At 41.2% G+C, this 16,014-nt stretch overlaps 1 protein-coding gene across 8 annotated transcripts in view; it reads left to right on the top strand.

Annotated features, from left to right (window-relative positions):
- Positions 1-15,531, top strand: part of pde4ca (phosphodiesterase 4C, cAMP-specific a) — a 60,797-nt gene extending 45,266 nt beyond the window's left edge. For 3 of the 8 annotated variants that reach the window (XM_034886800.1, XM_034886805.1, XM_034886804.1), the window contains exons 2-16: positions 1,175-1,372; positions 2,152-2,196; positions 2,846-2,882; positions 3,662-3,735; positions 3,871-3,923; positions 4,721-4,833; positions 8,043-8,136; positions 8,283-8,455; positions 9,219-9,317; positions 9,521-9,685; positions 10,171-10,270; positions 10,439-10,593; positions 10,720-10,842; positions 11,280-11,462; positions 12,075-15,531. In XM_034886800.1, the coding sequence (XP_034742691.1) occupies positions 1,175-1,372; positions 2,152-2,196; positions 2,846-2,882; positions 3,662-3,735; positions 3,871-3,923; positions 4,721-4,833; positions 8,043-8,136; positions 8,283-8,455; positions 9,219-9,317; positions 9,521-9,685; positions 10,171-10,270; positions 10,439-10,593; positions 10,720-10,842; positions 11,280-11,462; positions 12,075-12,581 (2,119 nt within the window). In that variant the 3' untranslated portion in view covers positions 12,582-15,531. Of the gene's footprint in view, positions 1-1,174; positions 1,373-2,151; positions 2,197-2,845; positions 2,883-3,661; positions 3,736-3,870; positions 3,924-4,720; positions 4,834-6,693; positions 7,372-8,042; positions 8,137-8,282; positions 8,456-9,218; positions 9,318-9,520; positions 9,686-10,170; positions 10,271-10,438; positions 10,594-10,719; positions 10,843-11,279; positions 11,463-12,074 lie in introns of those variants that run through there. The other 5 variants (XM_034886801.1, XM_034886803.1, XM_034886802.1 and 2 more) reach the window with 3 other exon arrangements.
- Positions 15,532-16,014: the final 483 nt, after the last annotated feature.

Below are 16,014 nucleotides of genomic sequence, written 5' to 3'. Positions count from 1 at the left end.
TGTGAGATTAAAACAGCAGAATACATTTGCCCAGTGATGAAAGCTTGTGATATTTTTAGAAATAGAATATTGTGTATTCATTTTCTCCCTTTCATTGTTGCTGGAGCTACACCAGTCATCTCATCTAGGGTAGGTACTGAGATTTTGACAGTCTATGACCGCAAGCATAACATTTACATCCTCAAATGAAATCCGTAGTTTAGGATCAGTCCTCATTGATCCATGCGTTTGTCTCACTATCACATCCATGTTGCCTGCTGCACTCCCTGAAACTGATTTCTTTCAATATGACACGGCTGTAGCAGCTGGAATTGTAACGAGTTAGTTGGTATTTTTCTATTTTGTTCCCACCTGCAACAATCACAAGGTGACAAACTGCATTTGTTGCAGATAGGTCCAGAAAAAGATTCATAGAGCAGACATGCTGTGTTATATACAGAGGTCGAATGTAATTAAGCTCATTTACTCAAGTACTGTACTTTAGTACAAGTTTGAGGTACTTTACTAGAGTCTTTTCTTGTTTCTCATGCCACTTTCTACTTCTACTCCACTCCCTTTCAGAGAGAAATATTGTACTTTTTGCTACATAGAACAACATTCATCTGACAACTTTAAATACTAGTTACTAGTTGTTTTTTTATGACTCACAAAACACATGTTGTTTATAAAATATGATGTGTTATTTTAAATTAAGTCCAGATGAAATGATTAGAGCATTAAACACCGAGTGGATTGACAGGACGGTTTGGATCGTTTCCAGTTTCTTAAATATGAGGAGGAGTTTTACTTTTAATACTTTTAAGTACATTTTCCTGATGACATTTACACACTTTTACTTAAGTAAGTTTTCAATGCAGGACATTTACTTGTAACAGAGTATGTTTTAGTGTACATTGTGATGTGTGTTACTTGAGCAAAGGATCTGAATACTTCTTCCCCCACTGGTTATGATGCGGTCAAACTAGTGTCCCAGAGTAGCCCATGTGGTTTTAATAACGCCAAGCCCTAAACCGAGACGTGGGTGTCCAGGGTGGCTGCGCGGATGCTTCTTTTGTTTCCTTTTCATGCTTTGGAATAAATCTGATTGTTTGTGTTTTAATCCGTAAAATGTGTTTTGAGTCATGTATCCTTAATACATCCCTCCCCTCCCCCCCTCTCTCTCTGGTTGTTGTAGTTTTGATGTGGAGAATGGATTGGCAGTGGGGCGCAGCCCCCTGGACTCCCAGACCAGCCCTGGCTCTGGCTCTGGTCTGGTCCTACAGGCCAACTTTCCTCACAGCCAGCGGCGGGAATCCTTCCTCTACCGTTCCGACTCCGACTTTGACCTTTCACCCAAAGGTCCTTCCAGAAACTCCTCCACCGCCAGTGACCTGTAAGTTCATTTCAACTGTCTCATACGTCAACACTGATTTCATGGCACCTTTGTGTCTACACATAATGCAATGTATTATATTTGTTGCGTGTTTAGGAGGATGGGTTGTGGATTCCCTTGATTTATTTGCTCAGAACAGTCCATTGTCTCTCAATAGTTCCTGCTCCTGCTACTCTAATGTAGTATCGGTGTATATTTGAGTACACACATTTGTTCAAGGTTAGACTCTGCTGCTTTAATAATTCCCACTGCAGCAAACAGTTGTGGTCTCATCTCATTTGTAAATTTTAAACTAGGCTTTTTGGCATTTTCTTTGGATTCCTACGCTCTGAAGCCGAAGGCCCCTTTTGTTGCGTGCTTTCTCTTTTATGGCTTTGTATTTTGATGTATCAAAGCTATCTCCTGTATGTTTTACTGTATTTGACACATAGACTGATAATAGGTGTCTACCTTAGGTGACTTTCAATTTCTTGACCCAGTCTTTCAGTTTTGTTAGGGCAGTATTTGAAACATGCTGTGAATTGCGTGTGTCTTCAAAAACATCTACAGATCTAGAAACCAATGTTGGTACAACCAGTTTTTTTTTATGCCAAATCTGCCTTACTGGGATTGCAAGAAATTGGAAGAAAGGGTCAAATTTCTTGTCTGTTTCTTTTTTCTGTTTACAATATGTCCGGAAAAACAGTCCCCCACATAATTCATAATGTCTAAGCACCTTTAAGTCTGTGTAGTAAGCAGTCGCAGATCTCCTCCCAACTCTCGCCTATCTGTTTTTGAAGGGAAGAAAGCTTGAAGCACTGGGAAGTCAACTGGTTGTCAACTCGGTGAGAAGAACCTGATAAAAATAAAATAAAAATAAGTTAAAAACACTGGCTCTGTCCCCTTCAAGCCCTCTCCTGCATTCCCCTCTAGATGGCTTCATGGCCATTTCCCACCTCCCTCCTGACAAACGTGACTAAATATTAAACACTTCACCTGTGACCCCCATTAAAACACCCCCCTCCCCCCAAAAAAAACAAAAAACAAACCCATTTTCTTTCTTTTTTTATTTGCATGTGACGCTTATTCAGAGACACCAGGTCTGTCTTTTTTTACCAGTTCATACTTATATCACCCACCCTTCCACCTACCTCGATCTGTTTCCTTACCAACCTTACCATACGCAGTGCATGACCTATAGTTTTTTTGACATAGCTACACTTTAACAGAATGATGACAAAGGGAGTGACGTATGAGGATCTCTGAGTAAGTAGACATGATAACTCATTCTTTGGCCGCCTGGTTGCGCAGACGGCGTTTTTTTCATGAACTAGAAGTAATACCACGTGCGGTTTAGTTTCTGTTTATTTCATCTTAACAAAGTGCCTTTTTTTGTCTAACACAGATTAATAAATAAAATGTAAGCGCTTATAGATTGTGCCTCTAGTCAGTGTTTCATGCCTTTCCTCCTGTGTATTCTGTTCTGTATTGCAGACATACAGAAGACATGATTGTCACACCATTTGCACAGGTGAGTCCTCTGAAACCTTTCCATCCAACCTTTTTGGAAGCATTTCTTCCTTTTTGTGTCATTTGAAAATTTGCTTGAGCAAACCACGTTCACTACTCAGCTAAAGACAGCAGATGGTACAAGACAGAGCTTTACTGCCTCATCGGAACAGTCCCTCGGCATTATGTTAGCCCTGTGACAGGATCAGGCTCCCCGCTGCTGTTGCCTGGCTCTTGCCTGGCTTGTGCGTGGGATGTGCGTCACACTTGTGCTCCTGTTGCACCACGAAAGAAGCGGTAAATCTAATACTGCTGGATCATGTTGTTAAAATTTGCATGCTGGCTGATAAGGGCTGCTACATGGGTCAGGCCTGGACACCGGATACTCGGTGGGCTTCCTCTGCGTGCTGAGTCAGTGTTTGGCTACAGATGGAGTGACAGACATGACATAGAGGGGTGTCAGTGATGCCATCAAAACATCAGACAGCCAAGAGGGGAATGCCTCTACGTAGCACTTGGAGGGTGAAAGCCAGAGTATCTGGTTTTGAAAGCTTGACAAAGATTCACATTAATAAGAATCTACAAGATAGAGATGAATAAAGTAAAGGCATTTCTTTTAAAAAAATGTCAAGGTTTTTTTGTGCCATTTTTTGCCTTTTTTTGTATAGGACAGTTTAGACTTGAAAGGGGGAGAGAGAAGCGGAAAGACATGCAGCAAGGGCCGCAGGTCAGAGTTGAGCCCGTTATGTACGTCACCTGATAATGATGTTGTACATTTAGTCTCTTGTTCCTATCTTACAGGTCCTCGCCAGCCTGAGGACAGTCCGAAGTAACTTTGCCGTCATAACCGGCCAGCAAGATCGCACAGCCAGCAAGTAGGGGTTTTTTTGTTGAGAAAATGCTTGAAAACGAATCTTCTAGCAATCTCAGCGTCACACTTATCAAAAATAATCATGCTGTAGTTACAGTTTGACTTTTGCTTGCTGACTTTGGATGGTCTCTGTCTACAGGACGCGATCCTCAGGCAGCAACCCTCCGTCCATGTGCAAGACCAGCCTCGCAGGTCGGTGCTGGAGTCAGAATGAGCAATTTACTAATCAATACCCCATTATCAACACTGACCCTGGTCACAGAGACAGAGACACGGCAAGGACATTATCATGATTAAATGTATAGTAGTTGGAAATAGCGAATTGTTAATTCTAGGTTATATAATAAATCAGTAAAATCCAGTGGTGGTGGGGGTTGGGGGTGTGGGGGAATCAGAATATTTACATAAGTAGAAGTATCACTATGAAAGAATAATCCATTGAAATAAATGGCACTTGAGTAGAAAGTATGTAAGGGTTATCAGTAAAGCATACTGGAAAGAACAAAAGTGGAAGTGTGAATGACCCCCCCATTAGTGTTCACAATTGTCTATTATATCCTTATTACTGATGTATCATTGTGTTCTGTAGGTAGCATTTTAGTGCTGTAGCTCCTCAAGTTGGAGCTAATTTAAACTATTTTACATATTTCAGAGCAGTTTAATCAGTAACTCTGCCATCATATTTTATAAGATCATTATATATTTTGTATGTGAAATCTTAATGTTTTCAGTAACTAGAGATGCAGTTGAACAGAAGTGTGAAGTAACATGAAAAGAAATTCTCAAGTAAAGTACAAATACCTTTTAAATTTACACATAGTAAATGTACTTAATTGCATTCCACCACTGATGAAATCTTACATTTATTCAGTGTTCTCAAACAACAATAAGTTCCACTTTAACAATCTTTTAAACATTTAAACAGTATGTGAAAGCTCTCCGATAATTGTATCCTTCCCATGATGCCTTGCTGTGTTTGTCTGGTACAGAGGAGCCTCACCAGCAGCTGGCCATAGAGACTCTAGATGAGCTGGATTGGTGTCTGGAACAACTAGAGACACTTAAAACTCGACACTCTGTCAGTGAGATGGCTTCCAACAAGGTACTTCGACAAAAAAACACATTACTAACAGCAAAGTGACATACTAAACATACACACCTGTAAGAGGATAAAAGTCAGAGACACACAGCAACACACTTACTAGTGCAAGGTTGCAGTGCAGTGCACTCACTCTAATCTGTGCAGTGATTCACCGCCCTGAAGGATTTTATTAGTCATGTCCATTTTGTTGCCATTTTTAAGCAAATCCGACTCCAACTATATGAACATGGTACTGTAGATGACCCTGAACTCATCCAGGTTGAACTTACATTTACAATACAATACAATTCCAGTATTTTAATGTTCATCCCATTGAAAAGGCTGGACCTATCCCAACTAATGCAGCATTTAACAATAGCTTTCAGCTCCTGATTGTTAAGATATCATGAAATATTAAGAAGTTCTTATCACCGTTATTGTTCTCTGCTTCGGATGAGACCTTAATGTCCATAACTCAGTATTTCATTAACTTGAATTGGTGTTTCCCTTTTGAGATTAAATCTGTCAGCAGGTTTTATTAGGGTTAGGGTTAAGGGTTAAGGGTTAGGGTCATGATGACTTTGGTGGATCACTACCATGCCAACGTGGCCTACCACAACAACATCCATGCTGCAGACGTGGTCCAGTCCACCCATATCTTACTGTCCACTCCAGCTCTAGAGGTACACACCCTAATTCATCCAAGAGAAATTCAAATAGCAACCGATAATAAAAGCAATACATAAGACATGCTAATCATTTTCATCAGTTTTTCATTAAGTGGTGGTAATCTTATGCAGCCCAATTAGAGTTCCAAGTACCACTATCACTTAGCCTGTGGATTGTGTGTGCTGTGATGTAAGTGCAGTTAGCCTTAAACACATCTGAAAGCTCACTTATACAGAGAATCCATCATGACAGCATGAATAGAATCTCCCGTCCGCTGACGGGATTATTCCATGAATGAGCGGGATGGTTTCATGCACGGAAATAGAGATTTGACACACAGATGCACCCCTCCCCCCATTCAGGTCCAGAAAACATGCGAATGAGGTAGTGGGAGCTGGAGAAAACAGCATCCCCGCCCCCATCCATTTTTCCTCTGTGTATACCTCTCCTCAGACTGGAGCCCCTCTCGCTTGTGTGATTTCATGATTAGACCGCCCACACAACATGCACATGCTGTTCCATCCCAACTCTGAGATGTTTCTGTCCTACTGAAAGTGTATTTAAACTCATGCTAGCTGAACCTTCAATGTAAACAAAGATATTTCAGGCACCTAAAACACAGATGCTAAAGCCTAGTTCAGCCAATCTCTCTCTCTCTGGGAAGTGTGCAAAAGTCTGGCTGGCCCACCGGCATAAAGTTGGAGTTTTCCTTTGCCTGGAAAGCGTATGCGGTTATGTTGGACACTGACTTGAATGAGACCTGGAGTACCACTGTCTCAACTTACATAGCACGAGTTCATGAGCAGGAAATTCCACCACAACATGAACAGTACATTGCCCACCTTGCCTCCCGTCCCTTCCACTTCCTGCTGTTAACAGTCACCACCACTGATTGGGTACTAAATATAAGCAAATAAACTGTGACTTCCTGTCACTTATTTTCAAAACAAAACTTCTGTTATTATCCTATAATATTATATTATATATATTATATTAATATTATACCAGCTTGAAAACAATTAATCAATACATAACAAGTTGGGCTACCCACTTTAGAAAGATTAACTGCACTACATTGTCACCAAAAGGTAAGCCATTGAAGCCTTTTTGTATTTAGCTTGGGCTTATTTTCACAAGTCAACATATATTAATTGTGCTAAGGCAGCCTGCTTGTAGTTATCTATTGAGTGGTCCATGGTTTACTGTTTTTAATTTTGGCCCCATGAATGAACTACACCCCCCGCTCCATCCATTCACAGCTTTTCCTTCATATCTTCTTCAAACTTGGTGCACATGGTGTGTCTCACAGCGTCAGCATCTGGCACACTCAGCCCAGCCTACTTTGTTCATCTTCCCACCAATGGGGGCCTTTCGTCTCTCCCAACCTCTGCTGCAGCAGATGCCTGATTGGTTGCTATTCTTAGGCATTTTTGGAAAGAGGCGGGGATTAGCGTACCGCGTTCTCCCTCTGTTTACACACATACTGGAGCAGGCTGAGTGAATGAGGGAGAGTCACAGGGAGCGAGGGAGTGTGGCTTCTCTGCCTTGCATCCTCGTATCCCACAGCCTTCCCTCAGCTATGCTTCCACTCTCTTGTTCTTCCATGGACCTCTGCACAGTTCTTTATTTCCATCTGCTCAGCTCGTACTGATCAAAGCTTCCACAGCACTAACCATTGGACTGTCTGCTCGCTTCGGCTTTGGCACAGGCGTGCAAGCTGTGTAGTAGCTAAATGTATCCCTGCTGTCTGTCGAACAGGCAGTGCCAGTGTGGAGGACAACCAGAAAGCTCAACTCTCTCACTCAGTCTTATTTTTGCTCCTATGCTTGACTTTGCGCTGAAATGCCAGAGGGGAGTTGTTTCATCTCTGTGTCGTGGATGCTCATTCAGGTAAGGACAGGCGAGAGATGAAGTAGGTGGGAAGGGATGAAGCTGCTCCAGGCTCACATGTTGCTCGTTTTGTGAAGAAGTGAACAACTGGTGGTTGAGATGGGACAGTGGATTTTCGCTTAGACTTTTGACACCATTCATTGAAATTTCACAATTCAAGTGCATGCTTGTGTATGGGTTGTGGGTACTAGGGTGTCTGATGTCTGATCTGCCTCTGCACTGTGACGTGGAGGGGACACAGACGCATGTGAATGCTTCAGAGAAAGAATCAAAGTGTTCTGGGTATATTTATAGATGGTTATGGTTGTCTGTTTTTTGAAAAGTTACTCAGCGTGATCTCTAGTAATTCATTCTAGTAAGTTTTTGAAGCATTATTCAGAATGACATCTTTTTGCCTTTAAGCACAGGAGAATCAAGTGTTGGGGGTTGCTTTGTTGCGTTTGAACTCACATTTAACTTAGTATGTCTGCATACACCAAACCTGATGATAAAATGTCAGACACAGGGACATGAAACTAATGAAAAATGAAACAAATTGAACAAGTTTAGTCCTGATTCAATTTTTTGGGTTTGCAGAAAGAAAGAAAGATGTTGCCCTAGTCTGTCTGCTTTTTAGCCTAAAGGTGTGTGTGTAAGCAAACTCATGGATGCTTGTGTGTGTTTGTCTTTAGTTCAAGAGGATGCTGAACCGAGAGCTCACCCAGCTGTCAGAAACCAGCCGTTCAGGGAACCAGGTGTCTGAGTTCATCTCCAGCACCTTCCTTGGTAAAATACCTCCACTTTTAATATTCCACAAGCTGTGCATATTGATGTGCATCATAGAAATGATGTGTTTGAGTTGAAGTGTTGTGTTGCTAATGTGATAATTAAGAGACTCTAGTGTTAATGTTTTCCCTGTCTTCATCTTACAGAGAAGCAACATGACATGGATATCATGTCCCCCCCCACCAAGGAGAAGGACAAGAAGAAGCGGCCCATGTCCCAGATTAGTGGTGTGAAGAAGGCCACCCACAGCCCCAGCCTCGCCCCCTCCACCATCCCTCGCTTTGGGGTCAACGCCAGCCAGGAAGGACTCCTAGCCAAGGTGGGCAGACTAGTTCAACACTTGTTTATCTCTATGCAAATTAGGGCTGGGCGAGATATGAAATTTTTTCAATATTGTCATGTATCTTTTATGTTCTTATATGTGTATAATGTCTTTTGGGCTTGCCCTGTTAAAGACAAATTTCTGTCACTTGTGACAGACGATACGTTTTTTCTCATCTTATCCTATCTTATGAGACTAGATATCTTCTTAGATTTGGTGTATCCTAATATCGTTATATGGTAACTCTTTTCCGGATTTTTAAGGCTGCGTTACATTAAAGTAATTTTCTGGTCTAGCTGTTCAAGTAAGTAAGTAAAATTTATTTGTATAGCACTTTTCTCAGATGAAGATCACAAAGTGCTTCACAACAAAAGGAAGCATTTAACAGCTCTCATAAATACAATACATCACAAAAAACAAAAGAATAACACGTACACATAAGACCAGCCTAACCACTCAATTGTTTGCCATTATCCACTTAGTCATTATGTCAACATTATTGATGGTTATTTATCTAAAATCATCTCATTGTGGGCACAAAGACAGCTCAGTTGGTAGAGCTGGTGCCCATATATAGAAGTGTCAACCCTACAATGTCGTGGCAAGTTCAATATTGAGGTGTTATGTCTATCTTTTGTGATACCTGATTTTCTCCATAATGCCCAGCCCTAATTCAAATCCTTTGGCAATGTTATAATGTTAATTATATTCTCCCTTGTACGGTATATTGTAATTAGAAACATTTGTCCTCATTGTCCAGGAGTTGGAGGACATAAACAGATGGGGTATTGACATCTTCAAGGTCTCTGAGTATTCTGGGAAACGCCCACTTACGGTCACCATGTACTCCGTCTTCCAGGTAACACACACCGACATACCCTACTTCCTCAAACACCGCATGCTCCTTGTATAAGCTCAAACATTTGGATACAGCAAATTAATGAGCAAAACAGTAAACTAATGAAAGAAAGTTTATGAAACAATGCCCTAATAACAAAGACATCTCAATAAATGAGTTTTACCTTGACTGCCCCACATTCTTTCTGAACATTATTATTATAGGAACGTGACCTGCTCAAGTCCTTTAAGATTCCTGCAGACACTTTCATTACCTTCATGATGACTTTGGAGGATCACTACCATGCCGACGTGGCCTACCACAACAACATCCATGCTGCAGACGTGGTCCAGTCCACCCATGTCTTACTGTCCACACCAGCTCTGGAGGTACACACCCTAATTCATCCAAGAGAAATTTAAATAGCAAATACAAACTTTATTATTATTAAATGTGGTGTATTTATATAGCGCTTTTCCAGTCTTAACAACTGCTCAAAGCGCTTTTACATCTACAGGAAACATTCACCATTCACACACATTCATACACTGTGGCCGGGGCTGCCGTACAAGGTGCCGCCTGCTCATCAGATAAACATTCACACACATTCACACTCCAATGCGCAGCACCGGGGGCAACTCGGGGTTCAGTGTCTTGCCCAAGGACACTTCGACAATGACTGCAGGGGCGGGGATCGAACCATCTTTCCATGCCTTGTCCCCCCCTCCCCCTCCCTCCTACACGCACACATGCATGCACACACACACGCAACTAAACACAAAAACACATCCAGGCATGCAAGCATTCACACGCACTCACGCCTACATACACACACACACACGCATATTGACAGTGCCTGCCTTCTTGTGCCCAGGCCGTGTTTACTGATCTGGAGATCCTCGCCGCTTTGTTTGCAAGCGCCATACACGATGTGGATCACCCTGGAGTTTCCAATCAGTTTCTCATCAACACCAGTGAGTTTGCATAGCTTCATAGGGATTATATGAACGTGCGTGGGTGCTGAATGTATTTAATAATGTGGATGAGGTGCCTGTGTACAAGTGTCTGTGTAGCATTGTGTTTCTGCATGCATTTGTTTCCCATGCAGGTGATTTACCGTGCTTTCTGTAAACTGCCTTTAGACTCAGAGCTGGCCCTGATGTACAATGATTCGTCTGTGCTGGAGAATCACCACCTGGCTGTTGGCTTTAAGCTTCTGCAGGAAGATAACTGTGACATGTTTCAGAACCTAAGCAAAAAGCAGAGACAGTCGCTGCGCAAGATGGTCATTGATATGGTACGTCACCTCCGTGGAACCCATAACATTGCGGATGTAGTACTGTTTCTGTCTAAGTTCAGGAAATTGATCTAAAATGCATGTTTTCATCGATAATTTTTTTTAATTGAATGGTTTAACCTACAGGTGCTGGCCACAGATATGTATAAACACATGAACCTACTGGCAGACCTGAAAACCATGGTGGAGACCAAGAAAGTCACAAGTCTAGGAGTCCTACTGCTAGACAACTACTCAGATCGCATACAGGTGAGAACCATTTTGCCAACGATTCATTGTTTGAGCCACATTAATCAATATTTCTATACCAACAATGAATACAATTACAAGGTGTCAATTGTAGTGACCAAATTTAGCAGTTTTCTTCAGCACTACAGAGCATTCTAGCATATTTCAGTTCACTGTATTAGTTTTTACAGCCTCCGACTTAACTGTTTGGGTTCTGTGTAATCTACCATGTTTCTAACAGGCAGGTGAAATCTCTAAAACCCCACTGTACAGTACCTACTTAGCACCAAACGGCAAACATAGTTTCAACTAGCTGGTGGACATTGCTGATAAAAAGAGCCAAAGGTTTCCCTCAGAAGTTGGTCGAAACCAAAAGAGAACTAAAAGAAGAGTGAATATTGGACTTACAGTACATCAATCAAAAACTGAGTATTTACAAACTTCTTTTGTCACCACAGGTCCTTCAAAACATGGTGCACTGTGCAGACCTGAGCAACCCCACCAAGCCTCTGGAGCTGTACCGGCAGTGGACAGACCGCATTATGGTGGAGTTTTTCACCCAGGGGGACAGGGAGAGAGACAAAGGCATGGAGGTCAGCCCCATGTGTGACAAACACAATGCCTCAATAGAGAAGAACCAGGTACAGTATTAAGCTAAATTGCTTCATTTGTGAAGTTTTATAGAGCCCCTGTTATTATATTATGGTCTTTTAGTGTGTTGTATAGTTTGTTGTGTATGTAATGGATGTATAATAGAAACACAGTTCACTCCAAATGGAGCTTTCTGCCCCACAGACAGAACTTTTTCTCAACTGCATGAAATCTTCGCCCACATTCCTTTTTGAAATTACTCAGTTAGTGTTGTCACTGATTTAGACAGCCAGCCCAGTTGTTAATACGTGCTGCCCATTGGTGCTGCCTGCCAAGCACAGCCCATCCAGTGGCTAGTGTGAATTTGGTTAACCAATCACAACAGAGTGAGCCAGCTAACCAATCAGAGCAGACTGGGCTTTTTGGGAAGGCGATGGGCAACAATGAGCAGTGTGAGCATAATATGATATGTTTTTTGAACATCAAAGCATGGTAAACCTATTCCAGTAGACCCATAGAGTACAAATATGATGCCAAAAAGGAGTACAATAGGGGTGTTTTGTTGAAATGTAGAAATAGTGGACTTTTTTTAAAAGGGACTAAAAAAAAGTGAAGTGAAATCTCTGTGTAGATATACAACACTTTTTTCCTATCTCTTTCAGGTGGGTTTCATTGACTACATCGTTCATCCTCTGTGGGAGACGTGGGCTGACCTTGTCCACCCAGATGCTCAGGAGATCCTTGACACACTGGAGGATAACAGAGAGTGGTACCAGAGCATGATCCCCCACAGCCCCTCACCCCACCCAGAGGGCCCGGGGGAGGGAGCCCCTGCTGGGGAAGCCTCAGCGCTCGGTGTGGCCGGCGGCTCCATTTCGGTCGACAAGTTCCAGTTTGAGCTGACCTTGGAAGAAGAGGGAGAGTCTGACACAGAGAGTCCACCTGAGGAAGAGGAGGGCCACAGTGGCAGTAAGGGGCCTGAACTCTCCAGAACTGATTCTGGCAGCGGACCCAATGCAGTATCTGCTACGTCTCGTCGACTCACTAAAAAGCTCACTAGTGATTCAGTCCGGACGTTTTCTTTAGACTCTGATAAAGATATGGCAGAAGAGAGAGAGACAGAAGAGCAAGGCGTCTCTGAGGTTCCACGCTTCAGACTTGGCACATAGCACCAGTCAAAAGTTATATTTCTTTTGGCCTTTTTTTTGTTTATTCTTCTTGAATTTGGTGCCTCCGCTGTTACTCCTCTTCTCTCACTCCAACCAAAACACCACCAACTCTGGTTTCTGCAGACAGGGTGACAGCAAGCCTCGGGTTAGGGAGTACGGGAGAGCGCTGTGGGGGTGTGGGTGGTGTTATGAAAGTCTGCAGTTTTACACAGCAGTCACTTGCACTGGAGAGAGACAGATAGAGTCACTGTTCTAATAGAGGACAGGAAACCAAGTTTGTGACCGGTCCTTTGAGTTCTGTGACTTTCAGTCAGTCATACTGTGGACGTTCTACAGAGACAATAAGAAGTTCAGAAGAAACTTCCCTTCTACCAGCCTACCCAAGGTCTACTACAACAAATGACAGAACTGTCTTCCTCTTTTATAAAGAAAGTGAAGAAGTGATGAATGAGCGTGAAAACACAACGTCTTGAAAGACATCTTGCCAAACTTGCAATTTACAGGCACAACGCTGTTTTGACTGCCTTTTCATTTTTTAGTTTGTTCATTCTGTTGTCTTTTATTTAGGTCCATATGCGGTGAAATACGGTAAATGAAGGTACAGTAAATAGCAAACTTCAAAGCAGTGTAAGCTAAGCTATGGCAGAAAGAAGCTATGCTTGATTTTGTGCAGGAAACTTTAAATGCAGCATTCAAAGTAAAATAAACATTTTGTATAAGTAGCACTCCTTTCAGCCCATTTAATTGTGTTCAGCAAGCAGTAGTTTTGGAAGAATATGATTATACTGAAGTGGCTGGCAGAACATATAATTTTTGGGGTTTACTATTTCCATTTTTATAATCCTAAACTATCTGATATTGTAAAACTGAGCCAGATTCAGTGTAGTGTTTTACAGTCAAGGAATTACATCCAAAGCAATGTGGGCTGTGCACATGGTGCCTCCCAGTGTCAACAAGTGGAACTGAACTTCTGGCATTGGAGGCAAATGATTTGCAAGATTTTGCATAGGCGTATATGGAAAATACATCCAAAACATATTTAACTGTAGGACTACCCAGTTATGTTTCAGTTTGCTATTTTGATTCATTTTTGTTGGAGTTTCTTTTTAAATATATATGTCATTAATTTTTGCGTTCGTAATATTTGGCACCCATTTTATCAGTCTGCCTTCAAGTTTAGCACTTTATGAAAATCTTATGTACACATTGGAGGCTGATGACTGTTTGTCAATGACTGTCTAGCAACCAGCATCGACATGATGCAAAAACTAAACTCTACAGTACAGCTACGAATGCATTTAGCTGTCCATTTAAATCCATTACCACATCATGTGTCACACACAGCGATCACCTACTGAATACTGTTTTTGGTAACATCCACTTGCATAAATTACTAGACTGATAAGGGCAGTGTGTTAGAAGCACAAAGGTTGCGAAGAAGGATGTTAGCATCACTTTAACTGTAAAATTCAGGAGACAGTTTCCTATGCCAGAATTTGTTTTCTCTCTCATTGATCAATATTTTGCTCTTCACAGGGACATAGTCAATGACAAAACAAGTGCCAAGCAAGCATGACACAACCCGTACTGTAATTTCCATTTTGCCACTGGCTACTTTCCATCAGTGACTGATAAAGTTGGTTGATTGTAGCACCCTGCGTGCCAATCTGACCCTAGTGTCTCTGTTGCTTTTTTTTGTATTCCTGTTCTAACAGTAACTGAAGCTGATACTGTCTTAGAACAGTAATGTGTTTTTTGTGTGTGAGTGAATGACTTGGTTAACGTTTTTGATGTATTTGCTGAGAAAAAAACCAAAGCACTTTGTATGGTACTTTTACAGTTCTGCACTTCCATTATACAGTTGAACATGTATAACATGACTTCTTACCTGTTTTTCTGTCTGCAAATGGTGTGGTGGTTGAGTTCAATTGCATGGACTTTGCCATGTTGGAGAGACTGACATTGTTTTATTTGTTCTTTTTTTATAATTGACTGTACAAACAAAAAAGTGTTTTGTTGAAATTCATGACATTGGCTGCAGGATGTGAAGAAGCGTAAAGATAACTTAGCCTGTGGAGCTATTAACCTGTTTTTATTTGATCACCATGAAACATCATGTTCTACTGGGTTAACGAGCTGAAAGGTTTCTCTTTGACGCCTTATTTTCACACTTGGTTTCTGGTCATAGATGTATTCACTGACATGCTGGAGTAAAACATGTGCAATCTTTTCAGTAGCTATAACAGCACCAAACAGACCAACACTCAAGGAGGCCTTCAGCACTAAGGACTATTTAACAACAGCTTAAGCAGCACAACATGCAAAGATTCAGTCTGTATCTGCGTGTCACTAATTGTTTGATTTTGTACATTTTCCTCACAGTGCTTCATGTACAGTTTTATTTATTACTTCTTTACTACTGTCAGAAACAATGGGACAGTAGGCTTTTTGTAGTCTGGAGTTTAGTACTTATGTGTAGCTTGATGTGTGAGAAGGTCACACAGCACAGATTTCCTCCATTACTCTGCTTTTTCCCTTCTCGTTTCATTTCTTTATGTCTGAAAATAACATTATACATAAGCAAAAATACTGACTTTCATGTTTTTCTTGGAATGACAATAGTTTAGTGACACATTTCCGTCTGAGTTTTCTGAAACATCTATCATCTCCTGTCTTCCTCTGTTTCCACTGATCGGTCAGATCATGTGTTCATGAAGGATCTTACAGTCAGAGTGTTGATCTGAGTTTTTTTTTATTTATAGTGAAGATAATATAGTCACAGGGCCTCAAGTCATCCTAGATCAGTATTTCTGTTTTCAAAGACTTTATGGGTTGTGAACTAAGACTGCAGCTTTGACAATCTGAACTCTGCTGTTTAACTGCGAGTGTGTTAGCCCTCACTCCAACTAGAACTGTATGCCTTGCTAATAAAAGAAAAGCTCTTCACTCTCGGATGTTCTGTTCTCTGCTTTTATGAGTAAACTAAATAATGAAACATTGTAAAGAAGAAGAATCTTGTTAATAAATGCAATGGTAGTCTCCTAACAAACAACAACCTGCTGAGTCAGTCATTACAAAGTCATTCAATGCAGCCAATATAACTTTATTTTTAAATCCTGGCTTCCAAAGACCAAATATGTAGGCTGCATGTTGGAGGTGTATTAAATATTCAAAAGCTACCGTTATAAAAAAGAAAAAAGGCGATATGTGGTTTTATTATTCACAAGTGTAAATGACTTATAGCTTCAATAAAGAGTAAGAACAAAATTATTATTATTATTAACAATAAAGTATACGATAGTGTCAAACAGTGTGGAATAAGGTGATAAAGTTTGTAATAACCCTAAAGCTACTTCACTGTAAAACCTAACAGCCCATCTTAATAAAAGAAGTAATTTAACATAACTTAAACCTCTCAAGAAGTTGGAGTGAC

This window comes from Etheostoma cragini, chromosome 12, assembly GCF_013103735.1.
Source record: "Etheostoma cragini isolate CJK2018 chromosome 12, CSU_Ecrag_1.0, whole genome shotgun sequence".
Classification (NCBI taxonomy): domain Eukaryota; kingdom Metazoa; phylum Chordata; class Actinopteri; order Perciformes; family Percidae; genus Etheostoma; species Etheostoma cragini.
Note: the sequence above shows the minus strand (reverse complement) of the source record. Positions and strands in the feature narration are given on the sequence as shown.